This window comes from Chlorocebus sabaeus, chromosome 6, assembly GCF_047675955.1.
Source record: "Chlorocebus sabaeus isolate Y175 chromosome 6, mChlSab1.0.hap1, whole genome shotgun sequence".
Lineage (NCBI taxonomy): Eukaryota > Metazoa > Chordata > Mammalia > Primates > Cercopithecidae > Chlorocebus > Chlorocebus sabaeus.
The window spans coordinates 9014147-9033342 of NC_132909.1; the positions used below are offsets into that span (position 1 = coordinate 9014147).

Here is a 19196-nt window from a genome sequence, read left to right on the forward strand (position 1 = left end):
TTTTAGTAGAGGCAGGATTTGACCATGTTGGCCAGGCTGTTCTCCAAACTCCTAAACTCAGGTGATCTGCCTGCCTCGGCCTCCCAAAGTGCTGGGATTACAGGTGTGACCCACAGTGCCTGGCCACTTCTTTTTTTGATAACAGGATGTCCCTCTGAATCCCAGACTGGAGTGCAGTGGAGAAATCATGGCTCACTGCAGTCTCAACCTCCCAGGCTCAAGTGATCCTCTCACCTCAGCCTTCCAAGTAACGGGGACTATAGGCACGTGCCACCACACCTGGTTAAATTTATTTTTTTTGAGAATGGGGGGCTCCCTATGTTGCCTAGGCTGGTCTCAAACTCCTGGGCTCAAGTGATCCTCCTGCCTCAGTCTCCCAAAGTGCTGGGGTTACAGGCTTGAGCCACCCCACCCCACCCCAGCCCCAGGGGAAGAAGGGGAGGAGTCAGAGCTGACACAGCAGTTTTGCAGCTTGGACCCAGCAGATGCTTTTTAAGGCCTGTTTTCAGCTTTTTCAGTTCCCACTTGGAGAATCCGGCCCAAAGTTTCACATCGCATTTCTATGATGAACCCTAAACCCCTTGTCCAGCATTACTTGGGCATCACGTGTGCCTGGTCGCTCAGCTCCACTTGTCAGTTCCTCTCAGTGTGCACCTCACATTGGGATTACTGAAGCTTGGGCCATAATCTGTAAACTCTGGAGCAAAGACCTCAGTGAGCCTCCTGGTTGCCATGCAAGTTGCACAGCAGTAGCCTCAATGTGCCCATATAAAGGGCCTAATAATTTCAGCTGCCTCCCAGAATTGAGGTTTTTGTTTGTTTTGAGACAGAGTCTCACTCCGTTGCCCAGTCTGGAGCGTATTGGCACGATACCAGCTCACTGCAACCTCCGTGAGGCAGACATGTTTTTTGGTTTTTTTTCAGATGGGAGTTTTGCTCTTGTTGCCCAGGCTGGAGTGCAATGACGTTGGTCTCGGCTCACCCGCAACCTCCGCCTCCCAGGTTCCAGTGATAATCCTGCCTCAACCTCCTGACTAGCTGGGATTACAGGCATGCACCACCACACCCGGCTAATTTTGTATTTTTAGTAGAGATGGGGTTTCTCTATGTTGGTCAGGCTGGTCTCGAAATCCTGACATCAGCTGATCGGCCCACGTGGCCCCATAATCACTCGTTAAATAGTGCTGTTTCTGGCTGAGACCGAACAGATCTGTGTCCAAGTACCAACCCAGGTCTTAATTCAGCTCCCTGGAGGCTATCTCTACCATCCGGGAGGGACAGTTAACAGCCAGGCAAGCAGAGAACCCTCAAGTTCAACACTACCCAGATAGCTTCTTGTCTTAGAAGAGATCAGAAAATGGGAGATGGGGCCAACTCCTCTTTCGCTGGCATCCCCAACCCAGCCAGAAGCTTTATGAGAAGAGATCCCACCTCATCTTCCATACCACACACAAAACCACCAACTGCATCAAAAAAGCTTTATTTCCATTTGGTCCAAGGCTTGTTAGGGTCGTTAAGAAAGCTGCCTAGTGGCTGGAGGGAGAGGCTTAGGCAGAAGCCCTATTATTTTGCAAGGGGCCCTTCAGAAGTCGCTGGGTTCAGAAGGCTCTTAGTCGTGCTTGAGAGTGAGCCTTTCGAAGAGATACTCGCCCAGCCCAGCCTCCGGGCCGGCCAGCCTGTTGAGGTTGGTCAGGTGGTCACCCATCTTTTTGATGAGCTTCACTTCCTCATCTAGGAAGTGAGTCTCCAGGAAGTCACAGAGCTGAGAGAGAAGAGGGAGAAATTAGAAACCCGATCCCTGCCGGGCGCGGTGGCTGAAGCCTGTAATCCTAGCACTTTGGGAGGCCGAGACGGGCGGATCACGAGGTCAGGAGATCGAGACCATCCTGGCTAACAGTGAAACCCCGTCTCTACTTAAAAAAAATACAAAAAACTAGCTGGGCGAGGTAGTGGGCGCCTGTAGTCCCAGCTACTTGGGAGGCTGAGGCAGGAGAATGGCGTGAACCCAGGAGGCGGAGCTTGCAGTGAGCCTGGGCGACAGAGTGAGACTCCATCTCAAAAAAAGAAAAAAAAAAAAAGAAAAAAGAAACCCGATCCCTGAAAAAGAGGGAGAAAGAGCTGCCAGTTGCAGATTAAAATATGACAGGTGTTAAATGAGGCTCTGAAGGGAATTTGCCCAAAGAGAGCAAAGGCTTGAGGGGTATAGTTGGGTAGCCATGGATGCAGGGAGTACGTACATGGGGATCCGTGTGGGCAGAACCCAGGGCATGAAGATCCAAAAGGGCCTGATTCAGTTTTTTCTCCAGGGCCATGGCGGCTTTCATGGCATCCGGGGTTTTACCCCACTCATCTTCAGCTGGCTTCTATACAGAAGGGAGAAATGGCTTCAGAATACACACACTCGGCACATGGAACTAAACCTACATTTCCCAAGAGTTGGTGGGGGTCAGAGGCCCAGACCACAAAGACATGTGACAGCTTGTATTTATCTCTCTCCGCACCCCGTCCTAGCTCTTACAGCTACACGTCCTTAAGACTACGCAGCGGTGTGGACTGCCGCGTCCTGGGGGCACTGCACGACGTGCGCCTCTATTTCCAGCCGTAAATGGGCTCACAAGACGGAACTCAATCTCCCCGAAGCCCACGCGACATCTAAGCCCTCAAATCAAGGCTCCTCGCGCGCACGGCCTGCTGGGAGATGTAGTCCGTTACCCTACCCACACACTAGTTACCTTGACGTCCTGAAAAAGAGCGCGGCCGCCACGCTGGTTTTGCATCTTCAGGAGACGCTCGTAGCCCTCGCGCTTCTCCTCGGCCAATTCGCGGAAGAAGTGGCTCACGCCTTCCAGAGCCACATCATCGCGGTCGAAATAGAAGCCCTAAGGAAAGAGATGGAAGGAACAATGCTTAGCGGGAGGCGAGGCCAAGGGGGACTCCGCCCTCTGTTTACTCGACCGGACAAAGAAGGCCGGCGCCTGCGCTGAGGGCCGAACGTGCGTAGCTGGGGGAAATTAGGGCCAGGGGCGTCCTGGGGACTCACCAGAGAGAGGTAGGTGTAGGAGGCCTGCAGGTACATATTGACCAGGCTGTTGACGGCTGCCTCCACGTCGGTGGAATAATTCTGACGAATCTGGGAGCTCATGGTTGGTCGGCAAGACGGAGCTAACCACAAAAACGGTGCTGGTAGGTCCCAGAAGCAGGAGATGGCCGAGAAGATGGTCCCGGAGGTTGCAAGTGGAGAGGAAATCGGAGGGCGGTCGGAGGCTGGAAGAAAGAGTCCCCGGATCTGTTCCGTCCAAACACTGTTGAAGCAAGAGACAGACCCGCGGGACCGCCGAACTGCGAGGGGACGTGGCTAGGGCGGCTTCTTTTATAGTACGCTGGCCCTCGGAGGCGGGGCGCTCGGAGCGGGCAATCGGCCAATCTGCGGTGACAGGAGGCGGGGCCGAAGGCCTTGCCTGACCAATCCGGAGCACACAGGAGTCTCAGCCCCCGCCCCAAAGCAGGGGGAAGTCACGCGCTTGCAGCGCGAGTGTGTTGTGAAATGGGGGCTTGGGGGGGGTTGGGGCCCTGGGGCCAATTGGAGGAATGGAGGGTTTCGTGGGCGGGGGGGTGGGGGCTGGGGTCCCTCTGGGAGGCTATAGTTTTATGGGAGCATTAAGAGTCCTGTGAACTGATGACCCTGGGGTCCTGGGGGTGCCTCGGGAAAGTAAGTCAGATTCTGGGGTTTCGGAGGGCATGGATTTTTCTGGAACCTTGAGTGGGGGGAGGGGCAACTCAGAGGTGCAGGGAGGACCTGTAGTTGCCTGAGGTTTGTGCTGCGAGATAAGGAGTCTCCGGATCCTTGGGAAGCTTGGAAGGCAGTGAGGTGGTATTTCTGGACCCCTGGGGATCTCTGGGAGACAGAGGGGTGCGAGGACTGGAGTCCTGGGCTTTACAGAGGTGGGAGTTCACGATGCAAACTCTATATTTTGGAGCCCTCCCCGGGGAGATCTTTAGGTCCTTGAGGTGCTCTGCAAGTTGGAAAGGGCAGTTGTTCTGGAGCCGTGGGGTTCACCCAGTGCGGGAAGCCCAGGAGGAGCATTGTATGAGGTAGGGTGACTTCTGGAACCCTGGACAGCCCTCTGAAACCCTCCAAAGACTGGTTGGGACTTTGGGGATACCTTGGAGCTCTTTCAAGGGCCCAGTCGTTTTCTGGGAGTGGAAATGGGGAGGAATGAAATGTCTGTTTCGAGCTTTGCGGTGTCTCTGGGACTGCGGGTCCTGGGAGCTGTTTTTGGAGGCAACTCATAGATTCCGAGAATTCTCCTTGGCCCTGAAAACAGTGTCTCTGAAGTTGCCCTCGTGTATTGCCTGACGTGTGCTCTTTCAGGCCCACAAAGTGAAGCCCTGCGTTGTGGACAAACAGTCTGGGGACCTATGGACGAGACATCTGTCTACAACTAATGCGTATTTTTTAAGTGGACCTGGTCCATGTTGATTTCTGGGAGACGGAGTCGTCGCAAACCTTGACCCTGCTTAAGTGCCCCAATGGAGGTAGCCCGTGCGCTGGGCAGGGAGCTGAAGCCACTGGGGCGTGGGGTGTGAGGTCAGGCCCTGCCCTACAGAGGAGCCGCTCCGAGCAGCCCAGGCCGGGCAGCCCCTGACCGAGGGGATCTGCAGATGCCTCGCCAGGCCGGTATCTGGGGTCCTTGTTGCAGGCAGCGACTGCTGAGTCATGCTGAGCTCAGCGCGGGAAGGGGCCCCCCGCGGGGACGGATGGGGGTGGGGCCACTCGCTGACCTCATCCCCTTGGCACTCCCCAACTTTTTTGGTGGGACCCTCAGAACTAGACCTGGCTCAGACCCAAATCGGGCCCCTTCCCCCCAGGTCCCCCCTTGTTGGAAGCCGGCTGTGTGCTTTGTCTCCGTGTCTTTTTGGTTCCCATGTTTTTTTCTTTTTTTCCTGGGATCCTGCCTGTGGCCATATTGTCCCCTCACTCTGGGTGGTGGCTCAGTGTACACTCATTGATCCTCTTCTCCTCACTCCCCTGACTTGGGGTCTCTGGGAAGAGTCCATGGAGGAGGGGCAGCCGCCCAAAGCACCCCGTTGACTGTGGGACCCGAGTTACTCATTTACCAAATGTCATACCTCAGCCCAGAGACCTTTAGTCCCGAGAGGGGCCTTGGGGCCCATAGGTGGAGGTAGAGGAGGGGCTGAGAGAGACAGGATCTGAAGACCATAGAGAATGTGGGGTGGGGACACAGAGGCCCAGAGAAAAAGCGACTCAAAGACCCTGAGAGAGAGGGGGACAGAAACCCAGAGAGAGGGAGACAGAGACCCAGAGAGAGGGGAACAGAGACCCAGGGAGAGGGGGACAGAGACCCTGAGAGAGAGGGGGACAGAGATCCAGAGAGAGAGGGGGACAGAGACCCAGAGAGGGAAGGGGACAGAGACCCAGAGAGAGAGGGGGACAGAGACCCAGAGAGAGGGGGACAGAGACCCTGAGAGGGGGACAGAAACCCAAAGAGAAGAGGACAGAGGTGGGGGGACAGAGGCAGGGAGGTACAGAGACCCGGGGGTGGGGGGGACAGAGGCCCAGAGGGACCCGGGGCGGAGTAGAAATCCAGAGCAGGGGTATAGATCCAGAGTGGGGGACAGAGATCCACAGAGAAGGGGGGGCAGACAGAGATCCAGAGAGAGGTGGGGTCAGAGACCCAGAGAGAGGGGGAACAGGGACTCAGAAGGGGACAGGGACTAGGTGGAAGAACAGAGACCCAGAGAGAGGGTGGGACAGGGATGGGGGAGGACAGAGACAGGGCGGGGGAGAAGAGACCCAGAGAGAGGGGAGGTACAAAGACCCAAGAGAGGGGGACAGAGACCCAAGACAAGGGGACAGAGACCCAGAGAGGGAAGGGGACAGAGACTCAGGGTAGGGGGACAGAGACACAGAGAGAGATGGGGGGCCAGACATTCAGAGCGGGGGCCAGAGACCCAGAGAGAGGAGGCCAGAGGTCTGGGGATGGGGGGTGGAAAGAGCCCAGAGAACGAGGGCCAAAGGTGTGGTGGGAACAGAGACTTGGAAAGCAAAGACCCAGAGAGAGAAGTGGGGACAGAGACCCAGAGACGGGAGGGGGTAAAGACCCAGAGGGGAATGACAGAGCCAGAGAATGGGGGCGCCAGAGACTCTGACTGAGAACCCACATCCTCTAACCCCCTTGTCTTCGCTCGGCCCTTGTCTGAGGTCACTGGGCCTCTGAGTTCAGCACCTTCTTCCGGGAGTTCCTCTCCAGGGGGACCCCACCCAGCTGTGGGGCCAGACCAGGTTCCTCCTCCTCTGCCCTGCCCTCCAGCCTCTCAGTCCCCAGCCAGGTCCCTTCCTCTCTGTCCTCAGCCCAGCTCAGGAGGCCTCTCCCATGGGCCCTCTTGCCCTGGTGTCCTCAGCCTGCCACCTTCCAGTCACCACCAGGCTCCAGAGCCCTTCCTGCCTCCGTGGTCCTCCCATCCCTCCTCCCACCCCCATTCTCCAGCTCCGTAAAGGTATGGCCTCCTGAGGTCCCATGTGTGACACTCCAGGCTCTGGTCCCAGGCCCGGGAGGCTTGCTTTGCAGCCAGCTGTGCTGTTCTTCCCCCTACCCACATGCCTGCTCAGGTCTCACAGGCCGCTGCCTCCGTCCTGCACAGATCGTCCTGGGCTGCGACAGATGTGCCACCAGTCACCTTCCTTTCCCTTCATGACTGTGGGCTCCTGCAGGGCAGGCCCGGGACCAACCCATCCCTAACCCACAGACCCCAGAAAAAGATGGGCACCCCAGAAAAAGATGTCAAGGGAGTGCAGAGAGCCCCACGTCCCTGAGTGGCCCAAGCAGGTATCTCTAGGTGAGCAGACGGCAGGCCTGGCATGGGGCGGCGGGCAGGGCCTGCTCTCCTGATGTGCCAGGGAGCGGGGCAGAGGCCCAGTGACTCAGATGCCGCAGTGTGTCCCGAAGGAGGTTTATTACCCCCTCAAGACCACTCTTCCCCACCCCCCCAATAATTACAAAAGTAAGAAAAATGCCCATGTCCCCCAATCCCCACCCCTCCCAGAAAAATGCCATAATTTATGGAGGAAAAACACAGTTCAAGGCAGCTGGGGGCCTCAGCCCATCTTCTTCCAGATGGTGAGGGAGGCGGTGAGTACTCCAGCCACCAAGATGGTCACGGTCTGCCACGTGGGCGTCCCAAAGTAGGAGAGGAGGCCGTCCTGGAGACAGGGACATCAGTCGCTTCAGCGACTCAGCCAGGGGCAGCCCCTGGGCAGGCACAGGCAGGATCAGGGAGGGAGGAGGAGGTCAGAAGGCAGGATTGTGGGCAGGGGACTAACATGAATGGGCATTAAAGAGCTGGGCTCAGGCCAGGCGTGGTGGCTCACACCTGTAATCCCAGCACTTTGAGAGGCTGGGGCAGGAGGATCGCTTGAGGCCAGGAGTTCGAGACCAACCTGGGCAACATAGCGAGACCCCTTCTCAGTGGGTAAAAAAAAGGAAAGAGTTGGGGTCAGAGGATCATCAATGAACTTGAGCAATTCCGGAGGCAGTGGAGGCTCCAGGGAGGGCAGAAGGCACCAATCAAGTCAAGGTCACAGTGAGGTCAGAGGTCACTGGGAGGTCAGCGGGATAGATGAATCAGGGATTGATCAGATACGTAAGGAAACGCATTATAGACCACATCTGATGATCCGAAGATAGGGAGAGGGCACCACTGTGACCGGCTCCAGAAGGCCCAGGGTCCCAGAGGAGTGGAGGGTGGGCAGGGACAGTGGGGCAGGGGCGGTGGTTGGGGTGAGGAGGGTTGAGGAGTCTCACCCAACCACCCTGGTCTTGGATCCAGCCCAACAGCCGCTCCCGGAGGAAGTCCAGTGTCCAGCCCATGATGGTTCTGATCAGTTCGGGCACCTTGGTACACAGGGCCTGTGGGGAGTGGAGTGGATGTTAGGGACCGAACCTTGTCCCCAATGCCTGGGGATAGTGGCCCCAAGCCTCCTTTCTCAATTCTTTGCCTCCCCTCAAAGATTTCTGCCACCCACAATTGAAGTCGGCTTCAAAAATTGTAAACATGGCCAGGTGCGCCAGCTCATGCCTGTAATCCCAGCTCTTTGGGAGGCCAAGGCAGGTGGATCACTTGAGGTTGGGAGTTCAAGAACAGCCTGACCAACACAGAGTAACCCCATCTCTACTAAAAATACAAAATTAGCCGGGCATGATGGTGCATGCCTGTAATCCCAGTTACTTGGGAGGCTGAGGCAGGAGAATTGCTTGAACCCGGGAGGCAGAGGTTGCGGTGAGCCGAGGTCGCGCCATTGCACTCCAGCCTGGGCAACAAGAGCAAAACTCCATCTCAAAATAAACAAATAAATACAAAAATTAGTTGGGTGTGGTGGCAGGCACCTGTAATCCCAGCTCCTTGGGATGCTGAGGCAGGTGAATCGCTTGAACCCAGTGGGCAAAGGTTGCAGTGAGCCCAGATCACACCACTTCACTGCAGCCTGGGCAATAGAGCAAGAGTCTTGTCTCAAAAAATTAATTAATTAATTAAATAAAATTGTAAACAAGATCATGTTACTCTCAACTGCCCCATCCCTGAGCCTTCTGTGGCTCCCCAGTACCCTCAGGATGAAGACCTGAAGGCACAACGCAGCCCACAAGCCCTGTGTGCAGGCTCTAGCCTGACCTCACTCCACCTTTCCACTTCCTGTTTTGTGCTTCACTGAGCTGCTTCCATTTTTTTTTTTTTAAGATGGAGTCTTGCTCTGTCACCCAGGATGCAGTGCAGTGGCGCAATCTCGGCTCACTGAAAGCTCTGCCTTCCGGGTTCAAGCAATTCTCCTGCCTCAGCCTCCCAAAGAGCTGGGATTACAGGTGCCTGCCAACATGCCTGGCTAATTTTTTTTTTTTTTTTGAGATAGAGTTTTGATCTTGTTGCCCAGGCTGGAGTGCGATAGCGCAGTCTCGGCTCATTGCAACCTCCACCTCCCGGATTTAAGTTATTCTCCTGTCTGAGCTTCCCAAGCAGCTGGTATTACAGGCATCTGCCACCACACTGGGCTAATTTTTTTTTGTATTTTTAGTACAGACAGGTTTCACCATGTTGGTCAGGATGGTCTCAGACTCCTGACCTTAGGTGATCTGTGCTTCAGCCTCCCAACGTGCTGATGTGAACCATCGCGCCTGGCCCCATTTTTTTTTTTTTAATTTTTAAAATTCCCATCAAATTCTTCCTGCCTCGGGACCTCTTCACGTGCTCCTGTTTCCGCCTAAACAGGCCTCGACCAAGCAAATTCTCACCCTTCAGCGTTCAGGGCAAATGTCACTTCCCCAGAGAGGAATTTTCTTTTTCTTTTTTTTTTTTCTTTGAGATGGAGTCTCACTCTGTCACCCAGGCTGGAGTGCAGTGGCGGGATCTTGGCTCACTGCAAGCTCCGCCTCCCGGGTTCACACCATTCTCCTGCCTCAGCCTCCCGAGTAGCTGGGACTACAGGCGCCCGTCACTATGCCCACCTAATTTTTTGCATTTTTAGTAGAGACGGGGTTTCACCGTGTTAGCCAGGATGGTCTCGATCTCCTGACCTCGTGATCCACCCACCTCAGCCTCCCAAAGTGCTGGGATTACAGGCGTGAGCCACCGTGTCCGGCCAGAGAAGACTAGCTCCTGCCCATGGATCCCTGACCTTCTCTCCCGACTCCCAAGACTTCTCCTTCAGCCTTTATCTGGCCACTTCTATTCTGTCATCTCCGCTCTGTAGGTGGCCCCACCGTCACCTGCACTACTATTCCCCTCAGCTCCGACGTTCAAGCTCCATCAGCTCAATCTTGAAAACACATCAAGAAATATTCCTCTTGGCCGAGCACGGTGGCTCACGTCTGTAATCCCAGCACGCTGGGAGGCCGAGGCAGGCAGATCACCTGAGGTCAGGAGTTCGAGAACAGCCTGCCAACATGGTGAAACCCCATCTCCACTAAAAATGCAAAAATTAGCCAGGTGTGGTAGCGGACGCCTATAATCCCAAGCAACTCTGGAGGCTGAGGCAGGAGAATCGCTTGAACCCAGGAGGTGGAGGTTGCAGTAAGCCGAGATTGCGCCATTGTACTCTAGCCTGGGTGCAACAGAGCAAGACTCTATCTCAGAAAAAAAAAAGAAAAGAAATATCCCTCCCATTAGCTGGTGTGATGGGGAGCGCCTGTAATCCCAGCGTCTCAGGAGGCTGAGGTAGGAGAATCGCTTGAACCCAGGAGGTGGAGACTGCAGTGAGCCAAAGTCATGCCACTGCACTTCAGCCTTGGTGACAGAGCAAGACTCTGTCTCAAAACAAACAAACAAAACTTCCAAAAAGAAATATCCCTCCCTGTTGGAGACCAGCCTGGACAACATAGCGAGACCCCATCTCTACAGAAAAAGGCTAATGCCACAGTTAGTGGGGCATGGTGGCATGCTCCTGTAGTCCCAGCTACTCTGGAGGCTGAGGTGGGAGAACTGCTTGAGCCTAGCAGTTTGGGGCTGCAGTGAGCTATGATCACTACTGCACTCCAGTCTGGGCAACAGAGCAAGACCCTACCTCTTTAAATCCACCCCCGCCACCTCTGCTGCTACCACCCAGGCCTGGGCTTGTCATCTTTCAGCAAGACTATGACAGGTGCCACCTCTCTAGCCTCCTTGCTTCAGCCTTTGTACCCCATGATCTCTTTTTGGCCAACAGCCAGGATCATTTCACCACCTCCCCCATCGTATTTCCTTATGAGAATCTTCATAAAGAAAAGTGAAAAGAATTCCACAGTTAACAGCCATATAACCACCACCTAGATTCTACAATGAACATTTTGCTATACAGACAGTCCCCAACCTATGATGGGTCAACTTACAATTTTGATCCTACTATGGGTTTATCAGGACATTGAATGTATTTTCAACTTATGTTTTTTCAATTTGTGATGGGATTACTAGGATGTAACACCATTGCAAGTCAAGGGGCATCTATACTTCCTAGAATAATCCCTTAAATTTATAAATCAGGTCACATCGCTTCCGTATTTAAAACCAGCCAATCACTCCCGTCATACTCAGAGTAAATTTAAAGTCTTTCCAGGCCGGGCGCGGTGGCTCACGCCTGTAATCCCAGCACTTTGGGAGACCAAGGTGGACGGCTCACTTGAGGCCAGGAGTTTGAGACTAGCCTGGCCAACACAGCAAAACCCCGTCTGTACTAAAAATACAAAAGCTAGCCAGGCATGGTGGTACGTGCCTGTAATTCTAGCTACTTGGAAGGCTAAAGCATGAGAATCACTTGAACCTGTGAGGTGGAGGTTGCAGTGAGCTGAGATGGTGCCATTGCACTCCAGCCTCGGCAGCAAAGCGAGACTCTGTCTCAAAAAAAAAACAAGTCTTTCCAGCAGCCCAAAAAACTCCACACAATCTGCCCCTGCCCAACTGTGCCCTCCTTTCCCACTGTCTCCCCCAGCTCACTCTGTTCCAACAGCACTGGCTTCCTCCCTACCATCAAAACGCGAGGCTTGGTCCTACCTCAGGGCCTTTGCACTTGCTGTTCCCTCTACCGGATGCCTCTTCCCCCGATCACTATAGATCAATGCATCCTTCTTGTCGTTCCAACTTTGGCTTTAATGTCACCTGCTCTTAGAAGTCTTCCCTGGCTGGTTGCAGTGGCTCATGCTTGTAATCCCAGCACTTCGGGAGGTTGCAGTGAGCCAAGATCGTGCCATTGCACTCCAGCCAGGGCAACAAGAGCAAAACTCCATTTCAAAAAAAAAAAAAAAATAGGCCAGGCGCCCTGGCTCACGCCCATAATTCCAGCACTTTGGGAGGCCGAGGCGGGCGGATCACAAGGTTAGGAGATCAAGACCATCCAGGCTAACACGGTGAAACCCTGTCTCTACTAAAAATACAAAAAAAAAAAATTAGCTGGGCGGTGGCGGGCTCCTGTAGTCCCAGCTACTCAGGAGGCTGAGGCAGGAGAATGGCGTGAACCCAGGAGGCGGAGCTTGCAGTGAGCCAAGATCCCACCACTCCACTCCAGCCTGGGCGACAGAGCAAGACTGTCTCAAAAAAAAAAAAAAAAGGCCGGACCGGTGGTTCAAGCCTGTACTCCCAGCACTTTGGGAGGCCGAGATGGGCGGATCACGAGGTCAGGAGATCGAGACCATCCTGGCTAACACGGTGAAACCCCGTCTCTACTAAAAAATACAAAAATCTAGCCGGGCGAGGTGGCGGGCGCCTGTAGTCCCAGCTACTCGGGAGGTTGAGGCAGGAGAATGGCGGGAACCTGGGAGGCGGAGCTTGCAGTGAGCTGAGATCCGGCCACTGCACTCCAGCCTGGGCGACAGAGCGAGACTCCGTCTCAAAAAAAAAAAAAAAGTCTTTCCTGACCACTCTGCTAAATCACACTGCCCCCTTTACTTCACCCCTGTACGTGAAGTCCCTGAGAGCAGGGATGCAGCCTGCTTTGTACGGTGCTGTGTCCCAGGTGCCAGGTACAGGCCTGGCACACAGCAGGCCCAGTAAATGCTTGTTGAATGAATAAAAGAAGCAGACACCCAGTGCACAGCCATCTCTCTCCATGCCCTCTGTGGTCACTGGGCCACTGCAGGGGGTTGATCCCACGATCCCCAGGTCCTCACAGGTCTGAGGGGAGCACCCCTGGGCTCACTGCCCTGCAGCTGCCCACCTTAAGCACCAGTTTGCTGGCAAAGTAGAAAAGGGCGACAACACGGCCCCAGTTGAAGTTGCCGTCAGAAAACATGTCAGCTGCCACTCGGAAAAAGACCTCTCGGGGGGAGTCTGTGTCCACGGCGGCAATCATCCTGCAGGAGGGAGGAGAACCAGTGCCGGGGAGCGAGCATCAGGCTGATGGTGGAAATCCCCACATCCACCGCACACTAAAGATGAGGAGACTGAGGCCCAAGCCAGCCTGAAATGAAAAACAACAGGCCAACGGGGGGCAAGGGAAGGGGACAAGACAGACATCGAGGAAGGTGGGAAAAATGACTCCCTGAAGGAGGGTTTTAAGATCCTGGCGGAGGGGACAGCTGGGAGTCCAGAACGCCTGTGCTGAGTTGTAGGACCCAGACTTCTAGTTCTTAGGGGAAGAGGAGAATGTGGGGCTGAGGCTCCTGTGTTCTCAGGAAGCCCAGTGGCTGGATTTCTGGGTCCCGGGGCCCACACCTCTGCAGCTCCATGTTACTGTCCAGTTCGTCCCCGATGCGCTTGAGACACTCGCTCAGCCTCTTGGTGGACGCATCCTGAGGCACCGGGTCCAGGGCCAGCTCGGGTGTCTCCCCCCCCATTCGCCCTGCTCGATCCTGGATGAAACTAGAGTGGGGATGGAGTGAGGGTGCAGAATCAGAACGGGGTGTCACTCCTCAAATCTGTGCCACAATAATCAGACCTCAAACTCACCCCTGAAGCAAAAGGGCCCCTGTCTTCATGATCTGCTCAGAGCTGGTGGGCCCTAGAGGAGAAAGGAAGGGAAGAGGTGCCTGGACTCTTGGGTTCTAGGGGATCAGGAGGCTGTGGAGGCTCACAGTCCCTGAGGGAGGACAGAGCTGGGGACCCTGGACTTCTGGGACCCTAGCAGATAAAGTGACGGGGGGGCCCAGACAACTGAGTCCCTGATGGAGAAAGGCCAGGAGTCTGGGCCTGTAGCCTACATTCTCCCTGGGGAAAGAGGGTAGCGGAACACTAAATGCATCCGGACCCCTGGCCTGAGGGGGCAGAGGCGAGACCCGCCCCTCCCACCAGTGCCAGAGGCAGGAAGTGGTGCGGGCGACAAGCCCGGGCCTGCCCGGGGGCTTAGCTTCCGAGATCCCCTAGTTCTCGGGGGTCCGAGAGCGCCAGACAGGTAGGGATCGGGGTACGGGGATCAGAGAGCCAGGAACCTCCGAGGACGGAGGGGGCTGGAGTCTGGCAGCGCCCGATCCGGGAGTTTCTGCCCCTCAGTGCTTGGAGATCGCACAGCCCCAGGCCGAGAGGAAGGATCCTGGGACCCGCCGGGGAGGGGGCTCGCCCTCCTCCCGCCCGTCTGCCTCCCGCCTCACCCCCGCCTCTGGGCTGCTCCCCGGACCCGTCCATCACCGCCGCTCCCGCCGCCGCCTCTCGCCGGGTCCGCGCGGGCGGCCGCAGCGCGCCCCGGGTCACGTGAGAGCCCCAAGAACGTGCGTCCCTCACGTGGCCGCCCCGCAAAATGGCCGCTGCCCCGCAGCGCCGCCTGGTCACGTGATCGCACCTGCCTTGCTCCCTCGGGAGACTTAGTCCCGTCACGTGACTGTCCAATGAGCATCTCCCAATAAGTGCCAGCCGTGGCGCCATCCAACAGACACCCGTCCAATCGCAAATCTGATGCCTTCATTTATCCAGGCACCATTTTTGGAAGTTTCGGGCAGGGTTTGAGCTCTCCCCAGCGCAGAAGGAATAGCAAGTGCAAAGGCTCAGAGACCCAAAATAGCGTGCTTCCAGGCAGGACGTTGTAGATGACTAAAAACTGAGTGGTTTTGTTTTTGGTAGAGACCTGGATCTCGCTATATAGCCCACGCCCAGGCTTGTCTCTTAACTTGTGAGCTCAAGAGATACCGCCGTCTCAGCCTTCCAAAGCGCTGGGATTACAGGCATGAGCTACCGCGCCAGTCCTGTTTTCTGTTTGTATGTTTGTTTGTTTGTTTCGAGTCAGGATCTGGCTGTGTTGCCCAGGCTGGAGTGCAGTGGCCCAATCATGGCTCACTGCAGCCTGGAATTCCCGGGCTCAAGCCTCCAGCCCCAGCCTACTAAGTAGCTGGGACTACACCGCCCCTGGTTGATTTTTTAAAATTTTTTTGTGGAGATGGGGTCTCTCTATGTTGCTCAGGCTGGTCTCTGAAATCCCAGGCTCAAGCGATCCTCGCATCTTGGCCTCCCAAAGTGCTGAGATTACAGGCTTCAGCCACCCCACCCAGTCATGACTCAAGTGTTTGTGTTTGTATAAAAAGAAAAGGAATATGAAGTTCAAAAAGTGAGAAAAACTAATCTGTGCTGATAGATCAGCAGGGTATGGAAGGGAGGGGCCACAAGAGAGACTCCCCGGGTGCCCCAAATATGCCATATTTTTATCTGAATGGTGTTTGCATGGGTATACACTTATTATTATTTTGAGATGGAGTTTCACTCTTGTTGCCCAGGATGGAGTGCAATGGCACGATCTCGGCTCACTGCAACCCCTGCCTCCCGGGTTCAAACGATTCTCCTGCCTCAGCCTCCCAAGTAGCTGGGATTGCAGGCATGAGCCACCACGCCCAGCTAATTTTGTATTTTTAGTAGAGATAGGGTTTCACCAAGTTGGTCAGGCTGGTCTCAAGCTCCTGACCTCAAGTGATCCACCCGCCTCGGTCTCCCAGAGTTCTGGGATTACGGGCGTGAGTCACTGTGCCTGGCCAGGTATACACATATTTACAATTCATTGAGCTGTACACATAAGACTTGTGTGCTTTGTGAATATTACGACGTGTCACTTTAGAAAGAAAATAATAACAACTAAGGAAAACTCAGAAAAATGAGCTAGGATCAGATGATAAAGGGGTTGGGCCTATCAGAGAAGGGACTTGATCTATGTCCAGAAGGCAGCTGGGAACCATGGGAAAGTTTTGAGCAGGCAAAGGGCAGAGTCAGACTAGGGTGTCAGGAAGATCTCTTGGACTTCCTTCTTTCTCAAAAGAGCTCCTGGTTGGGTGCAGTGGCTCACTTCTGTAATCCCACCACTTTGGGAGGCCGAGATGGGTGGATCACCTGAGGTCAAGAGTTTGAGACCAACCTGGCCAACATGGTGAAACCCCATCTCTACTAAAAATTCAAAAGTTAGCCAGGTGTGGTGGCAGGCACCTGTAGTCCCAGTTACTCGGGAACTGAGGCAGGGGAATCGTCCGAATCTGGAGGCAGAGGTTGCAGTGAGCCAAGATCATGACCTTCCACTCCAGCCTCAGTAACAAGAGGGAAACTCTAACTCAAAAACAAACAAACAAACAAAAAAACTCCCATAGCACCCAGGATTTATAACGCTTCTCATAGCTGTAAATGTATGCAGTGTTTTAATTTAATGTTGGCCTTTTTCATCCACCCAAAATGTCCACAAGGTTAATTTGTCCTCAGTTCTCCCAGAAAGCAGCATGTTACTTGATTTATAGTTCTCTCTCAAAATATGTTATTCAATAACTGCGTGATTGAATGTTGGGGAGCATACAGAAATAAGACATTGTCAGCCAGGCGCGGTGGCTCACGCCTGTAATCCCAGCACTTTGGGAGGCCGAGGAGGGCGGATCACGAGGTCAGGAGATCGAGACCATCCTGGCTAACACGGTGAAACCCCGTCTCTACTAAAAATACAAAAAGAAAGTAGCCGGGCGTGAGTGGTGAGCACCTGTAGTCCCAGCTACTCAGGAGGCTGAGGCAGGAGAATGGCGTGAACCCGGGAAGCAGAGCTTGCAGTGAGCCAAGATCAGGCCACTGCACTCCAGCCTGGGTGACAGAGCAAGACTCCATCTCAAAAAAAAAAAAAAAAGAAAGAAAGAAGACATTGTCTGACTCTGACATTCAGAGAAGACTTCTCAGAGGAGGTATTTCCCCTTGACCTTGAAGGATCATTTTGATTTGAAAACTGAAGAAAGGGGCCAGGTGTCATGGCTCATTCCTATAGTCCCAGCACTTTGGGAGGCCAAGGCAGGAGGATCACTTGAAGCCAGGAGTTCAGGACCAGCCTGGGCTATACCATGGTGAGACCCTGTGTCAACTAAAACAAAAAAAAGAAAGGTGGGAGGGGGCCGGGCATGGTAGCTCACACCCATAATCCCAGTACTTTGGGAGGCCGAGGTGGGTGTATCATCTGAGGTCAGGAGTTTGTGACCAGCCTGGCCAACATGGCGAAACCGTCTCCACTAAAAATACAAAAAAAAATTAGTTGGGAGTGGTGGTGCGCGCCTGTAGTCCCAGCTGCTTGGGAGGCTGAGGCAGGAGAATCATTTGAACCCGAGAGGCAGAGGTTGCAGTGAGCCAAGATCGTGCCACTGCACCCCAGCCTAGGCAGCAGATCGAGCCTCTATCTCAACAACAACAAAAAAAGATGCATGCCTGTAGTCCCAGCTACTTGGGAGGCTGAGGTGGGAAGATTGTTTGAGCTTGGGAGGTCCTGGCTGCAGTGAGCTGTGATCAATTGCACCACTGCAGTCAGACTGGGTGACAGAGTAAGAGCCTGTCTCAAAAAGAAAAAAGAAAAGAAAAAGGCAAGATAAAGGGGGAGGGTAGAGTTTAGGTGACAACCAAATGATAGCTTAGAGCAAAGCAAGGTCAACATCGGGTCAGGACTGTCAAGTGAAACCAGTGTCCCGAATCGTTGGAAACAAGAAGGTACATGTGTAATGTTGCATCCAGAAACCCTTTATCTGAAGCGCTGCACCTGCTTTGGAAATCAAGGCTGCTACTCTGTATCAAGTGGATTCCATCCTCCAAGCAAGAGTCAGATGTTTCATTTTTACTGATAGAATTCCCAACAATTTATGAATTTAGAGAACAAAGTCTCTCCATGGGTTAAAAAAACCATGTCCTCGGCCAGCATGGTGGCTCATACCTGTAATTCCAGCCCTTTGGGAGGCCAAGATGGGCAGATCACCTGAGGTCAGGAGTTCGAGACCAGCCTGGCCAACTAAACCTTGTCTCTACTAAAAATACAAAAATTAGCCAGGCGTAGTGGTGCGCTTCTGTAATCCTAGCTACTCAGGGAACTGAGGCAAGAGAATCACTTGAACCCAGAAGGCAGAGGCTGCAGTGAGCAGAGATCATGCCACTGCACTCCACCTTGGATGACAGAGTAAGACTTCATCTCAAAAAAAACAAACAAAGCGTATCCTTGAGATACATAGTGTTTCCTGTTAACCTGGCGGCCAGCTTTATCTGTGTGTGTTACTCCAGTCCAGTGAGATAGCCCTCCCTTGACCCCAGTTACAGAGAAGGAAAGAAAGGGCTTTTTTTTTTTTTGAGACGGAGTCTCGCTTTGTTGCCCAGGCTGGAGTGCAGTGGCGCGATCTTGGCTCACTGCAAGCTCCGCTTCCCGGGTTCACACCATTCTCCTGCCTCAGTCTCCGAGTAGCTGGGACTACAGGCGCCCGCCACCACGCCCGGCTAATTTTTTGTATTTTTAGTAGAGACGGGGTTTCACCATGTTAGCCAGGATGGTCTCGATCTCCTGACTTCGTGATCTGCCCGCCTCGGCCTCCCAAAGTGCTGGGATTACAAGTGTGAGCCACCGCGCCCGGCCCAAGAAAGGGCTTTTAATGCAGCTACACGCCTCTGAACAGTACAATCACTGAGTGAGGGAATACACTTTTTAGCTAGCTGTGAAGTCAAAACTGTTTGTTTTTATTTTTATTTTTTATTTATTTTGAGACAGGGTATCCCTCTATCGTCCAGGCTGGAGTGCAATGACACAACTGTGGCTCACTGCAGCCTTGACCTCCTGGGCTCAAGGGATCCTCCCACCTCAGCCTCTGGAGTAGCTGGGACTACACGTGTGCACCACCACGCACTGCTAATTTTGTATTTTACGCAGAGAGAGGATTTTGCCATGTTGCCCAGGCTGGTCTCAAACCCCTGGGCTCAAGTGATCCACCTGCCTCAGCTTCTTACACTGTTGGGACTACAGACATGCATCACCGTGACTGACTAAAACTTTTTTTGTGTGAGATGGAGTCCCACTCTGTTGCCCAGGCTGGAGTGCAGTGGCACGATCTCGGCTCACTGCAAACTCTGCCTCCCGAGTTCACACCATTCTCCTGCCTCAGCCTCCCGAGTAGCTGGGACTACAGGCGCCCAACACCATGCCCGGCTAATTTTTTGTATTTTCAGTAGAAAGGGGATTTCACCATGTTAGCCAGGATGGTCTCGATCTCCTAACCTCGTGATCCACCTGCCCGCCTCCCAAAGTGCTGGGATTACAGGCGTGAGCCACTGTGACCGGCCAACTCTTTGTTTTTGGTTTTGTTTTTGTTTTTGTTTGAGGGAGTCTTGCTCTGTCTCCAGGCTGGAGTGGAGTGGCACCATCTCAGCTCACTGCAAGCTCTGACTCCCGGGTTCAAGTGATTCTCCTGCCTCAGCCTCCTGAGTAGCTGGGATTACAGGCATGCACCACTATGCCCGGCTAATTTTGTATTTTTATTAGA

General features: G+C 54.0%; 2 protein-coding genes across 4 annotated transcripts; both read right to left on the reverse strand.

Annotated features, from left to right (window-relative positions):
* Positions 1 to 1464: 1464 nt before the first annotated feature.
* FTL (ferritin light chain) lies at positions 1465 to 3396 on the reverse strand. Its single transcript, XM_007997480.3, has 4 exons — positions 3041 to 3396; positions 2733 to 2879; positions 2238 to 2363; positions 1465 to 1762 (listed from the first exon to the last, which is right to left on the reverse strand). Exons 1-4 carry the CDS (start codon positions 3140 to 3142, stop codon positions 1610 to 1612), a joined length of 528 nt encoding a protein of 175 aa, XP_007995671.1. The 5' UTR covers positions 3143 to 3396; the 3' UTR covers positions 1465 to 1609.
* A 3562-nt stretch (positions 3397 to 6958) lies between these two features.
* On the reverse strand, positions 6959 to 14187 carry BAX (BCL2 associated X, apoptosis regulator). 3 transcript variants are annotated; one of them, XM_007997477.3, is made up of 6 exons: positions 14061 to 14186; positions 13423 to 13474; positions 13189 to 13335; positions 12692 to 12827; positions 7824 to 7928; positions 6959 to 7222 (listed from the first exon to the last, which is right to left on the reverse strand). In XM_007997477.3, the coding sequence occupies exons 1-6, from the start codon at positions 14092 to 14094 to the stop codon at positions 7118 to 7120; spliced, it is 579 nt and encodes a 192-aa protein (XP_007995668.2). In that variant the 5' UTR covers positions 14095 to 14186; the 3' UTR covers positions 6959 to 7117. The 3 variants fall into 3 exon arrangements, with proteins under 3 accessions (XP_007995668.2, XP_007995670.2, XP_007995667.2); XM_007997476.3 differs by having other exon boundaries at positions 7038 to 7271; positions 14061 to 14187; XM_007997479.3 differs by lacking the exon at positions 13189 to 13335 and having other exon boundaries at positions 14061 to 14187.
* Positions 14188 to 19196: the final 5009 nt, after the last annotated feature.